General features: G+C 33.7%; 1 protein-coding gene across 4 annotated transcripts in view; it reads right to left on the bottom strand.

Moving 5' to 3' along the window:
* Nucleotides 1-22799, bottom strand: part of TLK1 (tousled like kinase 1) — a 164526-nt gene that overhangs the window by 56343 nt on the left and 85384 nt on the right. For all 4 annotated transcript variants that reach the window (XM_074215727.1, XM_074215728.1, XM_074215729.1 and 1 more), the window contains 5 exons: nt 18604-18679; nt 10615-10661; nt 8603-8698; nt 7589-7678; nt 7045-7137 (listed from right to left, as the gene is read on the bottom strand). In XM_074215727.1, coding sequence (XP_074071828.1) covers nt 7045-7137; nt 7589-7678; nt 8603-8698; nt 10615-10661; nt 18604-18679 — 402 coding nt within the window. The remainder of the gene's footprint in view (nt 1-7044; nt 7138-7588; nt 7679-8602; nt 8699-10614; nt 10662-18603; nt 18680-22799) is intronic.

The following is a 22799-nucleotide window of genomic DNA, read 5'->3' as shown; positions in this document are numbered from 1 at the left end:
AATGATGAATGACAGTTTAAAAGATGTTTATCAAATTTTGCAAAACATTTATTTAACTTTCCACACTCTGGAAAAGATTCTAATTATCTTAATCTTAATTAACTTTTTGCTAATGTTTACTGTAAGACTGCATAGCAAAATGATCAAATAATGCTGAAAATTCCCTTTGGAACTATGAGGAAACCAGCCTCTCAGATACCTTTATCCACCTCTTGTAAAAACTGGTAGATGTGGAATCTTTATCCAATGACCAGCAAGGGGGCATTGAAGGAATTGAGTCTTACTGATCTTAATAGTATCATTATAAACAAAACCACAGAAGTTGCAGGTAAATGGAGGTTAAATGGAAGGATGGTTCAAAGATTTATCAATGAAAATGAGTAACTAGAACTGTTTTAACATGGATACAAAGGAAACCAAAAATGTCATTTCACATACTATAAATTACCATTAGAAATAACAGTAACTTATGCACCAACATTGTTACAGAAGATTAAAAAGTACAAAGAATTCTATGAAGAATTCATTAAGAAACTTCATATCAACTTAACAACCAAAAAAATCATTGACAAATGAATAAAATTAAAAAAATTCAGTATATACTATGATACTTGGTGCTTTAACACAAAAGTGGGAATAGGGAATAGGTGAAGGTAGTGAGAAATATATTGGAAAAGATGGAACAGGAAAACGAGAGAAGACATTGACTAAGAAGAAAATGAAAATAACTATCAAGAGATGCAACATTAAGAGAGAACAGATGGACAGTCTCTGTGTGCTTCACTGGTATTCCAAAGACAAAAGAAAAAAAGCAAAGAAACTCCTAATAACTAAAAGAGTTTGGGAGAGCACATTATATAAAATGGGCTGTGATGTGCATCGCTTTAAGCAAAATCCACATCAATGAGATTACAGATTCATTTGAATAGTTGAAAAATATATATGAAAAGTGATTTAATTTCTCAAGAAGATGGTCTATAAGGAAGCCTTATTCCTATACATCGTTTTTGAGAAAAGCATCTGAAGGCACTGGCAAACATTCAATAACATCACACACACATGCACACAGGTACACACCTTCAAAAAAGGTTACTGATGTAGGCCTCAATCATCAATCTGTGTATAGGCAGACCATTTATTAGAGGCAAGATTAAAATTAATACAAAGCTTAAAAAAGAAATGAATTATACGAAAAAGATAATGGTATAAAAAATTGAAAGTTGGCCTATTTAAACATTTTACTGATGACAAAATATGGAGGGGCTAATATGGATTACAATAATTTCCTTTAGTTTAACCAATGTAAAACAAATGTAATAGTAAGGAATCCAGAAGATAATAAGAACTTGAGTTAATAAAGATGTAACTTACTTGCCAAACAGAGAAATATGATAACTAAGGGCATTATTAATTTAGAATATAAACTTATTTGTAAAGTAAGGAAGTTAGAAAAATTATGTGCAATATCACCTTATAAGTTAGAGAAAAGCAGTGAAGATGAAAACAAGTGTATGAAGAGCTGACCCTAGAGGCATTTAAGGATTAATCTAGAAGGAAAACAACAAACAACAAAAGATAAATAGATTCACTCCACTTAGATGCTAATATTAGTCCTAAAAAGAAGGTACAATTGGCACTAACAGGATCAAAGATAGGAAAAGCAGCTGGTTGAACTAAGTGTATAGATAATGTTGAGAACACTGTGAAAATCATTCACAAAAACAGTAAGAGATAAATTCACACAAAATTCATACAAAACAGGCAGAAAAATATTCCAGATCTTATAAATACGAAAGAAAGGTAATTGATACAACAATTACTATGTACATGTATACTTTCCCATTGTTTTTGTTTTATTTTATTGGTTTTTACAAGGCAATGGAGTTAAGTGACTTGCCTAAGGTTACACAAGCCAAGTGTCTGAGGCCACATATGAAGTCAGGTCCTCCTGACTCCAGGGCTAGTGCTCTATCCACTGAGTTCCATCTTTATTTTAAAAGAAAGATATATAACACTGACAATAAATTAGTAGAAGAAAAACAGGATTTTGCAAATTTTGCTTCATAGTAAATGAAAATAACTATCAAGAGATGCAAGATTAAGAGAGAACAGACGGACAGTCTCTGTGCTTCAATGGTGTTCCAAAGACAACAGGAAAAAAAGCAAAGAAATTCCTAATAACTAAGAGTTTGGGAGGGCACGAGAAGAATTAGATAAAATGGAATAGGGCAGCTAGGTGGCACAGTGGATACAGCACCTGCCTTGGATTCAAATCCGACCTCAAACACTTGATAATAATTACCTAGCTGTGTAGCCTTGGGCAAGCCACTTAACCCTATTGCCTTGCAAAAAAAACCTAAAAAGAAAAAGATAAAATGGAATGTGATGCACATTGCTTCAAGCAAAATCCTCATCAATGTGATTACAGATTCATTTGAATAGTTGAAATATATATAATTTCTCTAGAAATATAATTTCTAGTTTTTCACTGGACAAATATTGCACAGAATATCAACAATGCTTGTATAATCTAAAAAAGCTATGTGATTCATAGAAGCATTCACCACGACCAGGAAAAAACCAGGATGACTGATTCCAGAATACATTAAGAGTGAGGAATAAGAAGACTAGAAAGGTGGGGAGGATACTATATGAAAGGTTTAAAAAGTCAAATAGGGTATAAGATACTAGAAATGACAGGGAGATACTGGAGTTTACTGAACAGTATAAAGAGTAAGACTGTGATAAAAACAACATTTTGAGGACAGTAGAGAGACTTATACTTATTTGAAAGCAAAGATAGGCCTGAGGGGAAAAAATTCTTAGCCTTTATTTTAACCCCCAAAAATCCAAATGAGAGATGATCAGTAATTATTAACCCAACATGCCTATTTTCTCATGAATTTTTATGAGCATAATACAAGAATTGAGACATAATGAAAGCATGGCAAGGGAATAGCAAGTTTTTGGAAATAATATTCTATAAAAGACCACATATCTTTATAGTCAAACAATGGAAAGGTGTAGAAAATATACAGTTTATTGACTAAAAAAAGTCATTTTATTCAGAGGAGCAAAATATCATTACAGGGGTGGCTAGGTAGCGCAGCGGATAGAGCACCGACCCTGGAGTCAGGAGTACCTGAGTTCAAATCAGATCTTAGACACTTAATAATTACTTAGCTGTGTGGCCTTGGGCAAGCCATTTAACCCCATTTGCCTTGCAAAAAAAAACTATACACACACACACACACACACACATGTATATATGTATATATATATATAATATACACACATATACATGTGTATATACATATATATATCATAACAGAGGCTCTCTCTCTGTGCTTATGTTTCTATCATGCAGGAATACATTGAAAAATGTAAGCAAAGTAATTTTGTTAAATTATCCTCTGATTATTAATATTAGCTGAAATAAAACAAGGAGATTTCTACTAATAAAAAGTGCTTGGAAGATATTCAGATCAGAATGCAAATAAAAGAGGGATTCCTTATAAACGGCAATTTTCTCCAGAGGTTTTGGTCTATATATGACACTAAGTTAATGGTGTCAAGAACTGGAACACTTCAGAAACTTCAGAAGGGGAACCATAGTCAATCAAAAAATCTTGATCAGATTATACATTCATACAAGAAACAACAAATGGATATAGAATGTTTACTGCTCAGAATCTGATATGGTGTCAGATAAGACAACCTAAAAAGTCAGGTCACACTTGTTCAACAGATAAAAGAAGTTGACAAATAATCTGGCTCATTATCAAACCAAAGGGAAGGAAGTTGGTTGAACTTCAAGAATTGCAGTTCTTTTAATGACTCCAAACTTCTCCTTGAATATTCTTTGGTTGAGGCCACATCACTGTGAGTCACTGGAAGAACTACCACTCAAAAACAGTACAGAGGAGGATGGTGAATGTGAGCATGCTTCAATCTATGACAAATGAGGAATTTAGTAAAATAAATTAAGTAAAGGAAATTTAGGGGGAGAAGTCCCTCTGAGGAAATTTCTCATTGAGGTGGATAACCAGCTTCTCTATAATTATGGTCTTAATGAATTTTCTGAGTTTTTCTGAGGAATTAATCAGTTGCATAGTGATTATGTGTAGAAGTAAGATGTGAACCCTGATATTCCTCCACCAAAGCTGGGCCTCCATCCAATCTTTCTGTGAAAAGGGTATAAGAGAAATGAAATTAATGGTCAAATACATGGAAAGTGTCATGGATGACTAGTAGATAATGGGCACCTTTTAGCCTGATCAAAAGGATCAATGATCAGCCAATAAGGAAGGGGAAAGATGGGTCACCTCCCACCTTCTCTGATCGCCAAAAGTGGGAATCACTCCTTAACTCTGCCCTGTGGCCGAGTTCTGCAAGCTTCTATCCTATCCATTTCTACCCCAGCCCTTCAGGGCAATAATAACTTAACCTTGACATTGATATCAGTAATTATATAGACAAATTTAGAAAATTATCCCCTCTCACTGCCCCCAGTATATATTCCTATCCTGCCATGTCCCCCCCATCATTCGATGGCTATAGCAGGTGTTTCTCAAATGGTTCAGCAGTCTTTGGCTAGAGCTGAGTTGAAATTGTATAATTTATACATTTTTTTGTCTGTGCTTATATATAAATGTATATATACACACACGTGTTAATATACATATATGAGTACATACACAGACACATACCTACATACTTGTATAGTATAGCATAAATTCATTCAAGTACTTATATGTTTGGAGACCACTGCTGTATACAAGAGGTAAATACTAAAGGATTTGTGAGAAAATAAATAATATAAAGCCCTAAGCCTTAGGAAAATTGTTTTGACAACTATACAAAAGATAAATTATAGGATACAGACTAATACAAAGATTTCAGAAAGCTATTATAGTGGTTGTTCAGGAAAGAAAGAATATGTGGAAAGATAGGAGCCTATTCTGTGCCATGCAAATAACAGATGTCCACATAAGATATAAGATCCACTGAATGAACTATCTCTAATTAAAAGAAATGCAATGCATGGAAGATCAATTCCAAATAATTAGAATAAAAAAAAACTCAAAAAAAACTAACGGGTAGGAATTTGGAGCAATTTTATACTTAATGTTGAGACCAAAGGTTTCTCTGCCTAGGGATGTTTAGAATAGAGGGTTAACTTCCTTATGACTTTCAGAGTAGAAGCAAAAGTCCTACAAGTTGCTACAGGATTCCAATCAGCTCTACAAGCCTCTTCAATGTCTCTCCCTTTCCATCTAGACAATAGTCCTCATTCTTCTCCCTTTAATTAACATAAGTCAATTTTGTTTTACATTTTATAACTGGAAAACAATTAAGTGCAAATTTAAAAAGGTAATCAAAATAACATCAACTAATGAGCTATGTGCCCAATTTAACACCTTAATAAAGTATTTATGAGACAGATCTATGAGCATATTGCAAAGAGTTGATGAAAAACTCAGCAAGGAAGAGATATGCTTCCAAAAAACTATACCTTTGGTCATATAAATGGCTGAAAGGTACAGAGAATACAAGATGCTGAGTTTACTCTTTGTTAGTTTTAGTTTCTTGAGAAGAGAAGGAAACCTTGAAGGGAAGGTTCTCTTCTAAGAATGTATATGTATATCCCTCAGACACTTAATAATTACCTAGCTGTGTGGCCTTGGGCAAGCCACTTAACCCCATTACCTTACAAAAAAATTTTAAAAAAAAGAAAAAAAAGAATGTATATCCCACAAAGATGTTAAACATCACACAAAATGTCTTGACAGATTTATATAGGACAACTTTGTTCAAGAATTCTCTAATTATCAACATCAAGCCTGTCTCTGTCACATTACATATTCTCTTATAGAGTTCAAATGAAGGACTCCCTGTAGATGCAGGTGCTTGCTGGGAGCTACAACCACCGAAGAAATTAATTCACCTACCATTCTTCACTGGAAAAAACAAGGGGAAAAAGAACGTCTAATTTCCAGTAATGATATGTAGCTGGATAGGAAGGCCAATTACTTAATCTATTAGGAGAAAATCTTAGCCAGAAATTTCAGATAAATGATAAACTGGCCAAGAAATTAAAAGATTAAAATACATTTGGGTAACTGTGAGTGTTTTGTATTATATCAAGTAACTCCCTGGCACAAAAGTTCAATATATTAGTATAAAATTTTAATGTGTGAATGTGTATATATTAGTAAAAAATTATTCCAGTCATATAAAATTATATGACTGGAAATCATTCAGTGATATAACTTATCAAGAATCAAAATTGTGGGTAACCTAAAAACAATAGAGAAAAGAGAGGCAGGAGATTTTTAAGTAGCCATAGTATATTATCAAAGATGATTCACATACAACAAGAGATACCAAAGGTACTCAAGAAATGTATGGTTATTTCTCATACACATGAAGAGAATACTTCACACCAATAAGACAACTGAAGCACTGAAATATTATTTATAAGAAACAGGAGAAAGTAACATGTCCACTTGAAATTAATGTTAGAAAGACTATAATTTAGATTTTTAATGATTCAAGAGTCTGATGAAATCTTACAGTACTCTTAGGGTCATCATTTGGAACATCAATTTTCATTGGATATGGTATATGGAAGAGTCATTTGTGATCTGTTAGTTGACAGCAGGTTGCTAACTGTATATTTCATAGAGGAACTTATTCAGAGAACTCAATGAACCCTAAAATGCACATAATGAACAATTAATTCTCTCATGATTGTTAAGCACAGCAAACTCAGCGCTATACACACACACACACACACACACACACACACACACACATACACATATATATATATGTATGTTCATTTACATTTTATAGTTCTTTAAACTGAATTTGTAAAGAGAGCTTTCCAAAGAATCATTTTTAACCTGATGCTTTCATCTACATGTTTAGATTACAAATAAGTATTCACAGGTTTATAATTTTTCATATGATAATAAAATCAATATTTTCTAAAAAGTATCACTATTACCAATTAATTTCCTTTCACAAATTATTACTTACCCTGAGCAAATCATCTATACGACCTTCTTTCTTTTCCAGATCCTGGTTTTTATTATTTTCTAGTGCAGCTAATTTCAGCATTGTGAGATCAGTCTAAATAAAAGAAAACTGGTTTATCTTCTACATTAAATGGCTAATATACCTAATAATAAAGTAGAATGTAAAAGAAAACTGAAAAAGGACCACTCAATGACAGGATTTAAATAATGTATGTTAACTATATTAGCTAAAATCACATCAATAAGATTATAGATCCATTGAAATAATATTATTTATGAGAAACTGAGATGAGGATGAGTTCAAAGACAAAAAGATTAAAGAAAAAAAACAAATTATGTTTTATGATTTTGCAAGAACTGTATACTCGTTAAAGAAACAAGGAATGAGAGTAAATTTTAATTTCTGATCCAGCTAAATTCCACATAGTCTAAGCCCATAGCTTTCTTGAGTCACAACATGTGATTTGTAAATGTATCTTTGAAACAAATAGAAGCTAATGCAATTGTTTCTGAGGACAGAGAAAATTCATAAGATTACAATTTACCTGAATAATTTTAAAAGATAACTGCTTTGGTTGTGTAATAGGGTGGTCCCCAAAAGCTAATGCAGTAGGAGAAGGGCTATTCGGCCGAACCTAAAATACATATTTAAAAAATTACCTCATTAGGGAAAAAAAGGTTAAAGTCCTTTATAGCAACGTAGATCACCAAGAACAAATATCTGAATTTTGCTAACAGCCTTATGATCCCCATCTTTTGGAAATCCTAGAAATCATTTTTAAATAATTGTTAAAATGAAGACAAAAGAAATTTTGTCTAAGCAAACACCTGAAAAATGTCAAAAAACAACCGAAGTGGCTCAAAAAGTAAATGTGATTTCTCCTAGATGTCTTGAGCTGCAATACAATATCAAAGTATGAATTCTATGGATCTAAGGCACTTCTATTTAAAAATCAACAGCATGTTTTCCTTGACCAGAAAATAGTCACAACATAAATTTAATGGGCACCATTATTCGTACTAAGAAGTAAAATGTTTAAAAATCACAACTGGAAGAAACATGAAATCTCAAGGACTTTGAAAATCTGATTCTCTTTACTGTCCAAAGTGGGGGGAGTAGGGGAACTATCCAAGTTGACAGCAATCAAATCAATCTTTAAATATCTCCACAAACAAAAACTTGCCCAATCTCAATCTTAAACTTATTGACAAGATGGAATTCAGAATTCAATCTTACCATTAAGAATTTATTCCAAGCTTATTTTAGTCCTTATTTTAGCCCAACATCTAACTTACAGAAATGTTAGTCTTGAATGCAACTACAAATTTAATAAAATGCTTTCTTTCAAAAGGTAACAGTTTTACTGTCATAAAGCTTTATGTTACATACAATCATTAAATCTTTAAAAAGAATACTAGTCTATTTTATAAAAGATAAGTTTTAATTTAGATGGAGGAGTCTATATGGAAATTATGAATTATACCAATCCATAAAACTTACTCAGTACCAAAATCTTTTGAATTAGGCTGAGCAAGACAAATTCACAGCCAAAACTTACACAGGAGGAAGGAGTGGAATGTGAATGTGAATTCTGAGGTGATCGGATTGCAGGAGGTATTCCTCTTACTGGACTAGAGCCATTCCCACCTTGATACTGAGGGGAAAAAAAAGGCATCAAATATGAATTAGGAAGACCCTTTCAAATAAAGTCTAAAAAATTAATTTAACCATAAAGTAATTTTAGATTAAGTATGATATTAACAAATATTCACTTTATAATGCAAAAGGAGATCATAATCAAGATATTTATAACCAGTTCCTAAAAGACTAAACCAGTTCCTAAAAGATTAGGAAAATTTATAAGAAAAAAAACAAAATTATCTCTTCCTTACCTCAAAAATATTACTGTTATACTGTTCGATTCATTATTAAAATAATGACAATGAGACAGATCACTCTTTAAAGAATGCCAGGAATTTTCCTTTAAAAGCAGGAAAACATTTGAAAAATATTATGTCCTTATTTTGAGTGTTTTATAAACAGCTTATTGCGCCAAATGAAGAATCTAAAAACATGCTCCTTGTTTACAATAAATGGACATGGTACTATGAAAATCCATAAAGATACCTGGCTTACTTACTGTTAACATCATATAAACTTGATTATCCATAATTGGTTTTTCCTGAATATTTAAGTAGTTATAACCTCAAGGACTACTCCCTCTTTCTGACCATGTTGTTCTTTTCTCCATTGCTCCCATCAATGTCTTTTCTCTGGGCTCTCCAAATAATATTAGTCACATCATTGCCCTAACAGACAAGTAAGCAAGCAATGAGTGTGAACAGTGGAAAAGAAGTGATTTCCCAGTTTTCTTTAAATCCTTTTCTAAACCTTATGGAACAGGATCAATGAGACTGAATAAACAGAACTGCAGCCAGTTGGGATAGACATGGGCTCAACTTCAACACGTCCACCTTCAGAGCCTCAGTTTCTTTCTTTTTTTTCTTTAAAGAACAAAATACAATTGTCACCTACATGGTGATGACATCCAAATTTAGAAAATACTTACAAACCACCCACAATGGATGGGTGTGGATTAATGAATATAAATGAGAATGCATGTAAAAAACACACTGGGAAGTTTATAGTTTATGTCTCAGTTGACAAAAATATTTCTTTCAGGACCTGTAATTTTTTTCTGTGATTTTCTTTTCCACAAAAGAAAATCTCAATTGCTTAACAACTGTGGAGTTGATCTTCAAATGTTACCATGGTCCCCAAATTCATTAATCTCATGAGGAGCCTATCTGCATTTCCCTAGGTCAGAACTTGTACAAGACATATCCACTACAGATGTTTCTAGCTTAGGAGGGCTTCCCAGCCTGTGCTTTGCTGTCACAGCTTTTAAGAATGCAGGGTCACACCAAACCAATGATATTGGGCATTGGTAGGGGACTCTAATGCTTGTATGGAAAACACATGGAAGAATAAGCTTGGAGGGAATATTAATGGTGAGTTTTGCTATACCAGACAATCCCATTCTCAAGAAAAAATATTTCATAGTAAAGCCGATAGTACTTGCCATATCAATTTTTATATATACCCCAAATTAACAGTTGAAAGGAGTTGTATTTTAAGCCTTATACTTCTGACTCAAATCAGAAACTGACTCAAACTATTTCATCTATCTCTCTAAACCTTAATGTCGCTCTAATGGTGATAAAAAATTCTCAGATAGATGAACTATATCCATTAACAATGTTCTTTCTAGGGGCAGCTACGTGGCATAGTGAATAAAGCACCGGCCTTGGAGTCAGGAGTACCTGGGTTCAAATCCAGTCTCATATACTTAATAATTACCTAGCTGTGTGGCCTTGGGCAAGCCACTTAACCCCATTTGCCTTGTAAAAAAAAAAAAACCTAAAAAACCCAAACAAACAAAAAAAAACCCCAATGTTCTTTCTATTTGAAATTAGGAACAGTTGAATATATGGTTCATAAGAATTGTTCCTGGCCAAATGTAAAAATACATCATCCCAGAAGACAAGAGGAATCCTTTAAAAAACTTACTTCAAAAAAGTCACTAATTTTGAGGCCACGTCCCCCAACACTTTTTCCTAAAAAAAAAAAAGGAGTCACATATTTAAAATACAATGAAAATGAATACTACAATGTTATTTTGCCAGAACTTGTTGAAATTTGATTTTGAAGACACTGATGAAACTTATCGATATGAGGACCAGGTGCTTCATTTAGTTGGTGTTAGGGATGAAGGGGAAATAGGAGAGTGAATTAGTAAAAACAAAACATAACAAAACTTCTCAGTTCTGAAGGAACCAGATTCTACTTTGAGAACTCCAAATAATTATGACAGACTTTTAAAATGATAAATGGCATACTTTAATAGAAACATGTCAATTAAAGTAATTGTTCCAATTATTGGAGGTTCACATAAACACATGATGTTAGGAGATTAAATTCTATTACACTAATTACTTAAAAATAAGCACTGAGCAAATTAGCATGTTATAAAACTACAATTAATTCACACTGGTTTATGGTTTCTAATTGTTCATAAAAGCAGTTCAGTTAACAAAAGGCATAAATGGCAACTAATATTAGCAAACTAATTCATATCTGTAAATTAAAATAAAAAATAAAAAGGCACAATTAAACAGACATATCTATGCTCTATCAAACTAAAAGGTGATTAAAAATGGAGGCTATTTTGCACATAGATATTTTGGCTTTTTAAAAACAATCTAAATTGTGGGTTATTTTGTTCATAGACAAAGTTTAAAATATGGTTCCCATAAGCACATTGAGACAATAGTGTAGGAATTATTCAGAATAAATAGCAAGAGGGGTAGCTAAGTGGGTAGAGCACCAGCTCTACAGTCAAGAGGAAATGAGTTCAAATCTGACCTCAGACCCTTAATAATTACCTAGCTGTATGACCTTGGGCAAGTCACTTAACCCCACTGCCTTGCAACCCCCCCCCAAACAACAAAAATGAATATATAGCAGGAGAGGGAGTCAAGATGGAGGAGTGGAAGCAGCAACTCCTGCAAGCTCTCCCTCCAATGACCTTTAAATAATGAATAACCAAATCCCACAATGACAGAACCCACAAAAAGACCAAGTGAAACAATTTTCTAGCCCAAGAAAACTTTGAAGATCTGTGGGAAAGGTCTGTTATATCAAGGTTAGGAAGGACCTGCAGTGCAGCCCAGGTCATACTGGAGCAAAACAGCTCCAGGCAGTGGAGATGCTTTCCAGACCTCTTTGCCTAGGGACTGTCAAGGACAATTAGGAAATTCCATCAGGAAAACTGCTGCACCAGAGTTGAGAGGCCAGTGCAGGTGTCAGAGCCACCAGAGTTTCCAGACTACTCAGCCCATGGCCAGTAAGGGGTCAGGGGGAGTTGTTAGAGGTATCTGCTCTTTCTGGGGCAGGAAGGACTCTGTTGCTTTGCACATAAGTCAGATCCAGGTCGCAGTCTGGGGCCCAGTCTCAGGAGGAGAAAAAGCACAACAGTTTACTGCCAAAGCAAAGCAAGGGTTCTCCAGGGCAGAGGGGTGTGCTTGTGTTCACCCACAGACCAGCACTGGCCAGGAGGGCAATCAGAGCCTCTCACAAGAACTTGGAGGAATTGAGATCAGGGTGGGGGAGGTGTCCCAGAAAACAGCTACAAAAATACCTCAAAAGTTTGAGACAGTGTTTCTTCCACCCTGGGAGCTGAGCTCCACCTTAAAATAAAACCAGAAACAATTACTTTGGTCCCATGGAGGATCAAAATATACACTCAGAAAATGCCAAAGTCAAGGCTCCTACATCTAAAGCCTCCAAGAAAAATATGATTTGGTTTCAGGTTATGAAAGAGTTCAAAAAAGATTTTGAAAATTAAGTAAGGGAGGTAGAGGAAAAACTAATAAGAGAAATGGGAGCAACGCAGGAAAATCATGAAACCAAATCAGCAGCTTGGTGAACGAATTACTAAAAAATCCTGAAGAAAATAATATCTAAAAACCAATTTGGGTCAAATAGAAAAAAGCAATCCAAAAAAAGTCAATGAGGAGAAGAATGCCTTAAAAAGCAGAACTGGCCAGATGGAAAAAGAAACACAAAAGTTATCTGAAGAAAATTCCTTATGATCTAAAATGGAGCTAGGGGAAGCTGGTGACTTGTGAGAAATCAATAAAACAATAAAACAAAACCAAAAGAATGAAAAACTAGAAGAAAATGGGAAATACCTTATTTGAAAAACAACTGACATGGAAAACACATCCAGAAGAGATAATTATAAAATTATTGGGATACCTCCAAGTCAAGATAAAAAAAAAAAAGCGTAGACTTCATTTTTCAAGAAATAATTCAGGAAAATTGCCCTGATATTCTAGAAGCAGAGGGTAAAACAGAGACTGAAAGAATCCACTGATCATCTCCTGAAAAATATTCCAAAATGAAAACTCCCAGGAGTTTCATATTTTATATATATATATTACATATATATATTACTCCCAGGAGTATTGTAGCCAAATTCCAGAATTCTCAAATCATGGAGAAAACATTACAAACAGCCAGAAAGAAACAGCTCAAATATCATGGAGCCACAATCAGGATTATACAGGACTTAGCATCTTCTACATTAAGGGCTCACAGAGCTTGGAATATGATATTCCAGAAGTTTTGTAAAAGAGCTTAGATCACAACCAAGAATCAACTACCTAGCAAAACTGAACATCCTCTTTCAGGGAAAAAGATGGACATTCAATGAAATAGGGGACTTTGAAACTTTCCTGTTCTAACAACCAGAGCTGAACAGCAAGCTTGATCTCCAAGTACAGGACTCTGGTGAAGCAGAGAAAAGGTGGACTGGAAGGATTATTTACAAGGAATTTAATGATGTTGAACTGTGTGCATTCCTGAATGGGAAGATGATACGGATAATACTCATATGAACCATCTCATTTATTAAGGCAGTTTGAAGGAGCTGAATAGGGAAGTATAGGGAAGAATAGGGAAGTATAAGATATTAAAAAGGAATGTAATGGGAGAAAGGGAAAGGGGAGGCAGAATAGAGTAAACTATTTAACATAAAAAGAGCCAAGAAAAAACTTTTGCAATAGAATGGAAGGGGGAAGTGAGGGGGAGTGAGTCTTGACTCTCATTAGAAATGGCTTCAAGAGGAAATAACATCCATGTGCAATAGGGTGTGGAAATCTCTCTTACCCTAGAGGAAAATAGGAGAAGAAAGGGATGGGAGAAAGGGATCAGGGGAAGGAAGAGGGGGTGGTAGGTGATAGAAGAGAGGGAAGAGGGTAGTCAAGGGTATGATTTACTGCTCTTAGGCCACCCCCCTCTATATTTTTTTCCATGAGTTCCTTTGACATTCTTGACCTTTGATGGCTCCAGATGAATTTTCTAACTATTTTTTTCTAGCTTGGTTAAATAGTTCTTTGCTGGTTTTGATCGGTATGACATAAGAAATTTAATGTAGGTAGAATTATCATTTTTATTGCATTAGCTTAACCTGACCATGAGAAACTGATGACCAGTTGTATAGATTTGACTTTATTTGTGTAAAATGAGTTTTGTAATTGTGTTCACACAAGTTTTTGGATTTGTCTTGGGAGGTAGATTCCCAAGTATTTTATGTTGTCTGCAGACAATTATGCTCCATATTGCTCTCCAGAATGGTTGGATCAGTTTATAACTCTTCCAACAGTGGCATAAACATTAATAATTTTCCCTTTCTGGGGGTGGCTAGGTGGTGTAGTGGATAAAGCACTGGCCCTGGAGTCAGGAGTACCTGGGTTCAAACCCGGTCTCAGATACTTAATAATTACCCAGCTGTGTGGCCTTGGGCAAGCCACTTAACCCCATTTGCCTTGCAAAAATAAATAAAAATAACTTTCACTTTCTGTCACCTTAGCCAATCTGTTATATGTGAGGTGGTACCTACCTCATATTTGTATAGTTTAAATTTTTTTCATTTGAAAACTGCCTGTTCATATGCTTTAACCTTTTATCAATTGGGGAATGATTTGTAATCTTTTAAATTTGATTCAATTCTCTATATATTTTAGAAATGAGACCTTTATCAGAACCCTTTAGCTGTGAAAATCGTTTCTCAGCTATTTTCCTTCTCATCTTGGCAGCATAGTTTTATTAGTGCAAAACTTTTTTTAATTTAATATAGTCAAAAACATTCCATTTTGCAATTTTTAATGTACTCTATTTTTGTGTGGTCATAAACTTGTCCCCTTTCTATAGATCTGACAGAGTGTTTCTTGATCTGTTAATAGGTTTATGGTATTGTCGTTTATGTCTAAATCATGTACCCATTTTGACTTATTTTTGGTATAGGGTGTGAGAGGTGGGTCTATGCCTAGTTTCTGCCATAGTATTTTCCAATTTCCCCAAAAGATTTTGTTGAATAATGATTTGTATCCCAGAAGCTAATGGCTTTGGGTTTCTCAACAAAAGATTGTAGTCATTTAGTACTGTTTCTTTTGTACCTATCCTAATCCACTGGTCCATTACAGTTTTAATGATAAATACTTTAGATCTGGTAGAGCTAGGTCATCTTCCTTTTTATCATCACTTCCTTGAACTGATATACGAGCTCAAACTAATCATGAGAAAGTGACATTTTTCTAATTGTTTAGATTTGAGACTTTATTTGTGTGAAATGCATTTTGTAATTGTGTTCACAGTTTCTGGATTTGTCTTGGGAGGTAGAGTCCCAAGTATTGTATATTGTCTACAGTTATTTTAAATGGAATTTTCCCTTCTATTTCTTGCTCTTGAGCTCTGTTGTTCATATATGAAAATATTGATGATTTATGTTCTAGCCTTTCTTCACAGACATATTGGACATTTCTTCCTTTCATTCACTTGATCTTCCACCTGAACTGGCATCACTGCTGTTTCCAACAGATGAGATCCCATCTTCTGTTATGTTTTAAAAGGCAATATGATATCTAAAACACATTTTGTTCCATCTCTGCAAGAACGACCTGAAGTAGAATTTTTAACCAGGAAACTGAATGTATGTGAGCACAACCTGGCTTTCCACCATATGTTCTATGCCCTCCTTGAAGGCAGGACAGATTTCATTTTTCTCTTTCTATTCTTAGTCTCACACATAGTAGGTGCAGTACATAACTGTAGAATTAGACTAGAAAGAAAAATAAGCATACAAACTGAAACATGAATAAAACAAGAGAATGAAAATTATTTTTCATGATTCTCTAAACTTCAACTAGCAAATCTAGTTAAAAATTCAACTACCATTTAATAAGGAATTCACCAACATAAATAAAGGGAATTTAACTACTACTAAAAAAAAAAAAAAGAATGAACAGTATAAAGAATAATACTTAATAATACTTATTCCATAACACATCTAATGCTACAAGGGGCAGCTTAGGAGACCCAATGGGTAAAATTGCTCGATTCCAAGTCAAGAAGACCTAAGTTTAAATCTCTTCTAAGATGCTTACTAGCTATATGACCCAAGGCAAATCACTGAGCTTCTGAATTACTCCTCATCTGAAAATTAGGGATAAAAAATAATAGTACTTACCTCCCAGAATTGATTTAAGAAGCAAAATGAAATAACATATGTACAGTATTTTACAAACTGAGGAGCACTCATGTAAAAGTTTTTATTAATAGGAAACACAATTCTTGAGTAGCATTCTGAGAACAATCTCACCAAGAAGTTAACTAATTAATGTTAGCACAACCAAATTTCAATGACATGAACAGTAAAGCTAACAATTCATGGTGATTTGAACTCTGGAAACAAAGAATATCCTCTATCATTAAATCATCACTGTATATGATTTAAGGACCAATTCACAGTAAGGCACTATATTTTTGAGGTAAATACTGAAATATTTCTCAAGATAAACCAAAGTAGAAGAATAGTTATAACTGGTTTAAGGAAAATAAAATAAATTTTTAGTCATTTTCAAACAATTATTAATTATTTAGATTTTCCAGAGGGAAAAGGATATCAAAAATAATTTAAACTACAAAATTTCCCTTAAATAAAAAAATCAGGTACCAGTGATCATTATGAGGAAATAACTAATAAATGATTACTATGGAGCTCAGATAAAGTACAATTAATAAGTATATGGTATAATTAATATGTACTAATAAAATATTTATTTTAAGTCAGAAACTGAGCTAGGCATTAAAGATACGATAAACAAAATAATCTTTTCTTGCAAAGAATTTGCATTCTAGTGGTGGTGACACTGAGCACATTTATAAGTATATATAAAATAAATAAAGTAGTTTCAGAATAAAGGTTAACAGTGGTTGGAGAACTAGGAAAAACTTCATGTATACAGTAGTATTGAATGACATTCTACCAGGTAGAGGGGAGCTGTGCAGAGGCATAGCACAGAATGTAAGAGTACAAGTAATATAGGGTAGAAAGATCCAAAGTTGTAAAGGTCTTTAAAAATAGAAAGAAGACTTCCTAACTTTTTCTAGAAGCAATGAGAAGCCCTTTAGACTTCTGTGTTGGGGAATACCATGGCCAGATCTGTGCTTATAGAGAAGTACTTTTAGAATAAAGCTATACAGATATTTGAGGTAGAGAGATCATGTAGGAAGCCATTGCAATGATCTATGGAAGAGGAAATGAGCTTGAATGAAGGTGGTAGGTATTGTGGGGTGAAGTAGATGAGGAGTTGTGGGTATAGTCAACATTACAAACCTGAGAGATTAGAAGAAGTGGGTGAGGAGTAGAAAATAAGGAGTTCTGTTTTGAGCATGCTGATCTTGAGACATTATTGAGAAATTAGATTTGAAATGTCTAACAGGGAATTTGAAATGAAGGATTGAAGCTCAAAGGAGTGTATGGAGCTAGAATATAGAAAAATCATGGGTCACAGAAATGGTAATTAGACAAATAAGAGTTATTACAATTACCAAAAGAGAAAGAAACACTCAGGATCAAAGTCTTGGAGAACACCTACAATTCAGAGGCATGATATAGATGATGATGAAATAGCAAAAGTATATTTAGATCGAAGGAAAAACAGAACAGAGTGGTACCACAACAACTAAGGGAAAAGAGAATAATTCAGGAGAGGATGCTTGAGAAGAATGAGAAGTAAAAAAAAAGAACATTGGATTTTTAAGAGATTCCTAGTAATTAAAGAGAGCAGCTTCAGCTCAGTGATGCAGCTGGAAATCAGGAATTAATTACTGGATTAGGAAGTGAGATGAGAGGAAAAGGGAGTGAGAAAAGAGGAGAGAAGGGGAGGAAAAAGGGAAAAAAGGATAAGGATTGCTTCATTTTGAGAAATGAGGGGAAAGTAGGAGAGAGAGTAGGGATGATGAAAAGTCCTGATATGAATGGGAAAAGGAGAGCTCCTGTCAATTTCTTAGTAAAGTATGAGGCAAGTTCCTCAGCTAAGAAATAGAAAGGAGGGGAAGATGAGGAGAGTTTGAAAGAAGATACATAAAAAAAATAAAAAGAAAATAAAAAAAAGAAAGAAAGAAGATATAATCTAGAAATGCTTGAGTGGGGACTAAGACAAGGAATCAACTACAGGGTAATTAAAAGGAAAGCTTCATTTTAATGAAGGCTCAGCTGAAGCTGAAGAATGTAAATTTATACTGCACCAAATCAGCATGGTGTGACTTCTGGTAGCTCAATGTAGTAGTGTAGCTGAAGAGATCCAGGGAAGAGGTTTAGGAAAGGATGAATGGTGAAAGAAAAAGGAGGCAAGGGATTCAACAGTAAAGGACAATGGAGAGGTTAACTGAGTAACTCCAGGGACAAGACTGAAAAGGAAAGGAAGTGAAATCTCTGAGTAGGGCAAATGGTCTGACAAAGTACCCTTTCTGGACAATGTGTGTAAGAAGTCCCACATATACTAAAACAGGAAAAAGTTGCTTTCAGGGTCACATAAGCATAAAACTATTAATGTTTCCATGAACTAAATCTTAAGGAGTATATTTTACAACAACAAATTCACAAAGATATTAAATACTTATGTGGTTTTCAAAGAGTATTGTTTAACTCACCCTGACTGCTTTCACTTTGGTTTTCTGCTTTCCTCTTTCTTCCTCTGGATGGTTCTGATTGTTTCTTCTCTGGAGTCTACCAAAAAAAAAAAAAAAAAAAAACCCCACCAGTTAATAATATGATGTTATTTTTTAATGATGCAGTTATATCTTAAGTAGTATGTGATATTTTAGTACAAAAATGTTTCTATTCAGTAGTAGTATGATTGTTTTATTTTTAAAAATCCTATTTATCATTGTCATCTATTTTCTAAGATAAATTCTCCATTATAAAAATTAAGTTACAAATTCTGTACACAGATGAAGACTACCTAAAATACAGAATTCTTCTGCTGTAATAATAAACATGTCTTCAGAGCTGCTTAAGACAAGATCCATTTTTGTTTTTTCATCTTTTTAAAGATCCTTTCTTTTTCTCCCCAAAACTTTTTATTCTCTCCGTTCCAATATTTAATCATAGAAAAGAGGTAGGTCTAGGAATGAACTCAAAATAGTTCAGGTAGATCTATTTTGTAGCAATTAACTTTTCTTTCCCTCCTGCGTCACAGAGGGCTTGTATAAATCAATGAAATTATGAGAAATGCCATGAAGGATTACCCAAGACAGACAAGTCTTGATAGAGGGTTCTGACAAAAGGTAATTCACTAGAGAAGAAAACAGCAAACTAGTATTCTTGCACAAAAAACTCCATATACACAAGTTACTGGTGAAGAGTAGAAAATAATTACAAGATGCTCTGCAAAGAAGCTAAGTTGTGAATGTATCTAATGACAAAAGGAATGTCTAGTACTGTAAAGATATATATTGCAAGGGAACCTAGAACGTTAAGATCCATGAACCAAGATAAGTTACATGTGATCAAACAGGAGATGGAAAGCTTTAACAGTGACAACCTATGCCAATGAACTTAAATTGATAGAAAAAAATAAATTTAATTAAGATGATCATTGTTTATACTACTGTGGGTAAGAAACCCTTACAAGAAATGAAGCAGCCCTCCGACAATAAAAGTATGAGAAAAGTAGTACTACAGTATATTCTCCAAAATGAAATCTCTCTGAATCTAAGACAACCATTCCTACATCACAGCAATATAAGTAAAAACTCCAATCACTGATGCCAAAGAGCCCAAAGTTGATGAGTTCTATCAAGATCTACAATATCTTCTACAAGCTATCACCAAATAAAGATGTCGCTTTCTTCATAGGGGACTGGAATACTCAAAAGAAAGAAAAGATAATTAGGATAATGACAAGTTTGGCCCAAGGACTACAAAATGAAGATTAAGACTTCTGTCAAGATAATTTGTTGACCACAGTAAATTTCCCCCCCAACATCTCAAAAGGTGACTCTATATATAGACATCATTACATGGTCAAAAATGAAATCAGATTTTTTAATATGTGTGTGCATATACACACATATAAATAAATGTGTATATATATACCTATAAATGTGTGTGTATATACATATATATATATATATATATATATATATATATATATGACAGTGTGTGTGTGTGTGTGTGTGTGTGTGTGTACTTTGCAGTCAAAGGTGGAGAAACACTGTAAGACTTGAAGGAAATTGGCCTATATCATGAGTTTCTCATGGCAAAGTAACCACTCAAATTGAATAAAGTACAGAAAATCACTAGATCATGTAGGTATAATCTAAATACCATCCTTTATCTAAAGAACTGTAGGATTTTAACAAAAAAAGAAACAGTGCATAGTAGAAAACCTTCAAAGGAGCAAAGAAAATATGAATAATTTTGAAGGCAAAATGTAGTGTTTATTATAGAAATGGAAATGTATTGCTTCACATTATGAATCCTCTCTTATGTAACTGCTGGACTCATGTCAATATTTTTTTTTTCTTATTTTGAATCTAAATCCAAAATACAAAAATACCAGAACAACAACAACAAAAAACTCAAAAAGGCTAACTATGGACAGAGACCTAAAATATTATCATAGAAGGCTGGAAAAAAATTCCAAAGAAAAACAAAAGAAAACAAACAAAGAAAGCAAAATAGTTGTCTGATGAAGCTTTACAATAGCTGAAAGAGGAAAAGTGAAAGGGGGAAAAGAGAAAGAGAACACTCTACTCATCTGAATGCATAATTCTGGAGAACAGCAAGGAGAGGTAAGTTTTTTCTTTTTTTTTATTAAAGATTTTATTTGAGTTTGTGAGTTTTACAATGCCCCCCCAATCTTACTTGCCTCCCCCCACCCACCAGAGGTAAGTTTTCCTTAAATGAGCAATGCAAAGAAAGTGAACAAAAGAATAGTAAAGAAAATATGACATATCAAAGGAATGTTTCATGCAAAAATAGGCATGATAAACAACAAAAATGGTGGGGTCTAAAAAGAAGTAAAGATTAAGAAGAGGTGGCAAGAATACAAAGAAGAACTCTACAAAAAATATCTTGGCATCATCAATAACTATGATAAAAAAACCAATAAAATTGATAAAACTCTGGTCAATTTGAAGAAAAGAAAACCAAATTGCTAGTATCATAAATGAAAAAAGGGGAACTCACCACCAATGAGGAAATTAAAGTAATAATTCAAAATTATTTTGCCCAACTCTATGCCAATAAATTTGATAATCTAAGTGAAATGGATGAATATTTACAAAAATATAAATTGCCCAGGTTAAAAGAAGAAGAGATTAAATACCTAAACAGTATCTCAGAAAAAGAAATTCAACAGGCCATCACTGAACTCACTAAGAAAAAATCTCCAGGGCCTGATGGATTCACAAGTGAATTCTACCAAACATTTAAGAAACAATTGGTTCCAATTCTATATAAACTCTTTGGGAAAATAGGGGAAGATGGAACTCTGCCTAACTCTTTCTATGAAACCAGTATGGTGCTGTTACCTAAACCAGGAAGAGTTAAAACAGAGAAAGAAAATTACAGACCTATTTCCCTGATGAATATAGATGCAAAAATCTTAAATAAAATCTTAGCAAAATGATTACAAGTTATCACTAGGATAATACATTATGATCAAGTAGGATTCATTCCAGGAATGCAGGGTTGGTTCGATATTAGGAAAACTGTTAGTTAATCAATTATATCGACAACAAGCCTATCAGAAACCATATGATCATATCAATGGATGCTGGAAAAGCTTGACAAAATACAGCATCCATTCCTATTAAAAACACTAGAGAGTGTAGGAATAAATGGTCTGTTCCTTAGAATAATTAGCAGTATCTATCTGAAACCATCAACAAGCAATATATTCAATGGGGAGAGGCTAGAGGCATTCCCAATAAGATCAGAGGTGAAACAAGGATGCACATTATCACCACTACCATTCAATATCATATTAGAAATGTTAGCTTCAGCAATTAGAGAAGAAAAAGAAATTGAAGGAATTAGAATTGGGAAGGAAGAGACAAAATTCCCACTCTTTGCAGATGACATGATGGTCTGTCTACCTACAGAATCCCAAGAAATCATCCAAAAAACTACTGGAAACAATTAGCAATTTTCGCAAAGTTGCAGGTTATAAAATAAACTCTCATAAATCCTCAACTTTTCTATATATGTCTAGCAAGATGTAGCAGGAAGAGCTAGAAAGAGAAATCCCATTCAAAGTAACCACAGACAATATAAAATACTTGGGAGTCTATTTGCCGAGACAGACTCAGAATCTTTTTGAAAACAATTATAAAATAATTCTCACAAAAATTAAATCAGGTTTAAATAACTGGGCAAATATCAACTGCTCATGGATAGGTAGAGCTAACATAATAAAAATGACAATTCTACCAAAACTAAACTATCTGTTTAGTGCCCTACCAATCAAAATTCCAAAAAAAATTACTTTAATGAGTTAGAAAAAAATTGTAAGTAAATTCATATGGAGAAATAAAAAGTCAAGAATTGCCAGGAGCTTAATGAAAAAAAGTACAAAAGAAGGGGGCTTAGCCCTACCTGATCTAAAATTATATTATAAAGCATCAGTCATCAAAACTGTTTGGTATTGGCTAAGAAATAGAGTGGTGGACCAGTGGAACTGACTAGGTGTAAAAGCAGGAGAGGATTATAGTAATCTGCTGTTTGATAAACCCAAAGAGTCCAGTCATTGGGATAAAAACTCCCTCTTTGATAAAAACTGCGGGGATAATTGGAAGTTAGTATGGAAGAAACTTAGATTATACCAACACCTCACACCCTT

This window comes from Macrotis lagotis, chromosome 1 (assembly GCF_037893015.1).
Source record: "Macrotis lagotis isolate mMagLag1 chromosome 1, bilby.v1.9.chrom.fasta, whole genome shotgun sequence".
Taxonomy (NCBI): domain Eukaryota; kingdom Metazoa; phylum Chordata; class Mammalia; order Peramelemorphia; family Peramelidae; genus Macrotis; species Macrotis lagotis.
The sequence above is the reverse complement of the archived record's forward strand: the minus strand, read 5'-3'. Positions and strand labels throughout refer to the sequence as shown.